At 51.8% G+C, this 3,474-nt stretch overlaps 1 protein-coding gene across 1 annotated transcript in view; it reads right to left on the reverse strand.

Moving 5' to 3' along the window:
* Positions 1–219: 219 nt before the first annotated feature.
* Positions 220–3,474, reverse strand: part of LOC104123258 (kelch-like protein 18) — a 9,261-nt gene continuing 6,006 nt past the window's right edge. Inside the window, exons 5-7 of the mRNA XM_009635493.2 lie at positions 1,977–2,137; positions 1,514–1,650; positions 220–506 (exon numbers count right to left, since the gene is read on the reverse strand). Of these exons, the coding sequence (XP_009633788.2) occupies positions 220–506; positions 1,514–1,650; positions 1,977–2,137 (585 nt within the window). The remainder of the gene's footprint in view (positions 507–1,513; positions 1,651–1,976; positions 2,138–3,474) is intronic.

Here is a 3,474-nt window from a genome sequence, read left to right on the forward strand (position 1 = left end):
TAGGGGAACAGTTGGGCTTGATGATCTTTTCCAACTTAAACAATTCTATGATTTATGATTCAGCATGACTTGCCTGCCCCAAATGCAGCCAGGCGAATCCCACCTTGCTTCCACACTGCTCCACTCCCCTGTTTTCTTTTGCTCCTTCCCCACACGTGAAATTCTCACTCAGCATCCACCACCACCTAACACCTCCAGCCTTCCTACAACCTAATTTTTTTAGTTTTTCTCCCCCCACTCCTGCTCCAAAGGTCCCCTTTCCCACTGAGTGAGCCACATGTACCTTCGCTTGCTGTTCATACTTTCCACTTTGGACCAGGAATCCATCTCCGGGTTGTAAACTTCCACAGTGCTCAGCCTTAGCTGACCGTCGTAGCCGCCGATGGCATAGAGCAGTCCATTCACCACCGCTACCCCGACTCGGCTCCGGGCCGTCGTCATCGGCTGGCACTTCTCCCAGCGGTTGGCAATGGGATCAAAGACTTCCACCACATTCAGTGAGTCACCTGCATAAAAATTTGCTACTCAAATTAAAAGAGGAAGACCTGATAAAACACTGTTCTAGCGAGCTTGCCCGAAGCAAAGGCACGCGAGGGGTAAGTAGCCGCCGCTCTGACCCCAAAGCTGGGGCTGACACAGGGGCTTTGCCTGCTCTTCTCTGGGAAAAAGGCCAGGATCTCACAGGCCTGACCTATTCTGAGCTCTCACATGGCCTGTTCCAGCCTCCCTGCTTCCCCATCAAAGGCAAGTCAAAGGCATTTCCCAGCCAGATGTCTACTCACCTGCAAAGACAGCCCGCTCCGAAAAATTCACATAAACTGCACTCCGCAACGCAAAAAGATTGTAGCTTGTTTCAAAGCTTGCCCATGCTCCATACCATAAGACTTGACAAGTCCTAGGCTGTGGAAACGGGGCCTCTTGCAACCTCAAAGGGGCAGCAGAGACCTGCGATGCCACATCTATTGGTGTCGCTGCTTCCTGGGAACGCAGCTTCTCTATAGGACAGACCAGCCCTGTTGCGGTGTGACTGGGGCGTGAATCCCAGGAGGTGGTGCCTGGCACAAACCTGCTGCTCAGACCTTATGTCCCACCTTAACCAGGTTGTTTGTGGCTCCAGCAGAGAGTTTCATGAGCGCTTTCTGTCCCCTTTTTATGCTACGGGTAGGCTCATGCAAGAGCGTTGTGTCTGCAATCCCACAACCCCACCGACATCACCTCGATACCTCCGAGTTCTGCCTGTTGCTACAGGCGAGGACACCATCCTCAAAACGCTGATCCTTTAAGAGACGCAAGAATAGCTGTCCTAAATAAACCTGGCCTAGACAGGGTTTCTAGATGGAAGATGTTAAACTATGGGCATGGTCACCTCGAGCGTTTCGGTGGAAGGGTCGAGGTGCTGCACGGAGGAGGAAAAACTGCTCAAGGCTTCACGTGAGGGAAGTTCACGATCCCATCGTCCTACCCAGCAAACCATGCTGCCCTCTCCACTGCGGGGAGCGGATATGCAAGGTACCTGCTGAGTTAAGTCCTCCAACAGCATAAATCAATCCTGCAATCGATGTGCAGCACCGAGGACGGGTCTTGAATGCTGGGAGGTGCGGCCGGCGCTCCGGCATGAGGTGATAATCTTTTGCCTCATCAACGAGATCCCTGGGGGGAAAAAAAAAAAAAAAAAAAAAATCAAAGCCAAACAGTTAAAGAGCTCGGTCGATAGGATGAAACCTGACTGGCTGAAGTCAGAGGAAGATTTAGGCAACTCACTTTCCCCCTGTGTGGCCAATACTTCTAGAAGGCAACGTGGCCCTGCTGTCAGGTTAAAACTGGGGAGGGTGCTTCGGTCTTTTGTTATGCAAGGTGCTTGTCCACGGAAAGAGAATTTCAGCCTCCGAGACTGCTAAACCGCTCTGCCGCCATCTCCATCCCACTGAAAGCCACCATCCCCCAGGTGGTTTCCTAACCCCACGTCCAAGCCTCACCTGCATTTGTGGCAGCAGCGGACCAGGTCATCTTGTTGCACGCGGTCAGTGAGAAACTGAGGTCGACAAAGGGGCAGGCGGATTTTGGACAGGAGCTCGGGTAGGAACAACTCCCTCTGGTCTCGGTCATACCGTATCCAAGCTAACGCAGCTTCAAACACCTAGGGAAGAGAGGAATGGGAAGTTGGAGTTTTGGGTTTGGGTTTTTTTTGGCTAATTCCTAACGCTGCCAGGTGTCTGATGGAAAAGAAACCATGTATTGACAACGGTCTTCCCCTGATCTCAGATGAGACTGTTTCAGGGCAGAACGGCGACGTTCTCCATAGCACTGGAGAGCTCTCCTGTGGTGCGATGCTCAGGAGGCTTTGCCTCGGCACTGCTTTCTCTGCCTCCGACTTAGGCTGCGAGAATACCAATCTATCGTCCTGTAGGATGGTATTTTAGTATGAATGTTTGTGGGGAGATGAGGGAGCTGGGAAGAGGATTTGGCTAGAGGAGGTGGGAGAGAATGCAAAGCCTTGTTTATGTGGTGTCAAAAATTAGCAAACAGGGGAAGCGGAAAAGGGAACAGTGCTGCTCTGTGAAAACCAGAAGATGCTTTTGGTGAAAGGGATCCATCCGTTAACTTTGGATAACGAGACAACAGACGTTTGGAGCCGAGCTGGTCCCTCTAGGCTCCCTTCGCAGATGCTGGAGGGGATGACCTCTGCAAAGCACAGTTCACCTGCCCCGCTTTGGATGACTCCAGATTAGAGAAGGAGCCTGGTGACCAGGTTAATGAGATGAGTACTCCTTGGTTCACAGGACTCTCACAGTTACAGCCTGAGCTGGGCTCTCCTACACTCTTGCACTTACATCCAGATGATTATCCATGTGAGGATGGGCTGACAGCTGGGTTTGTTCAGCCTTGAAAAAATGAGGCTCAGAGGGGACCTCATCACCACATACCAGTACCTAAGAGGTGGCTACAAGGAACATAAGAGACTCCCTTTTCACAAGGAGTCACATGGAAAGGATGAGGGGGAAGGGGTACAAGTTAATCCTGAGAAGATTCTGATTGAACATGAGAGGGAAATTTTTCCCCATGATAACAGTCAACCACTGGAATAATCTCCCCAGGGAAGGAGTTGACTCCGCCACATTGGACACTTTCAAGCCTCAGCTGGACAGGGTGCTGGGCCATCTTGTCTAAGCTGTGCTCTTGCCTAGCAAGGTTGGACCAGATGATCCTTGAGGGCCCTTCCAACCTGGGATTCTAGGATTCTACGATTCTATGATTGACCACATTCAAGTCCCATCACTGTCACCCAAGGCAGAGCTCCCACTGAGCGCAGCGTCCCCAGCAGTTGCATTGACCAGGGGTCACACCCCAAGGCCAACACCGCAGCCTCATCTCCATTCAAAGGTTCAGCTCAGGGAGATCACAAACCCACAGCAGTCTCCCAGAAGCTGCAAGGAGAACTGGTCACTGTGGTCATGGCCACCACCTTGCAGGACA

This window comes from Egretta garzetta, unplaced genomic scaffold, assembly GCF_000687185.1.
Source record: "Egretta garzetta isolate BGI_Z169 unplaced genomic scaffold, ASM68718v1 scaffold513, whole genome shotgun sequence".
NCBI lineage: Eukaryota > Metazoa > Chordata > Aves > Pelecaniformes > Ardeidae > Egretta > Egretta garzetta.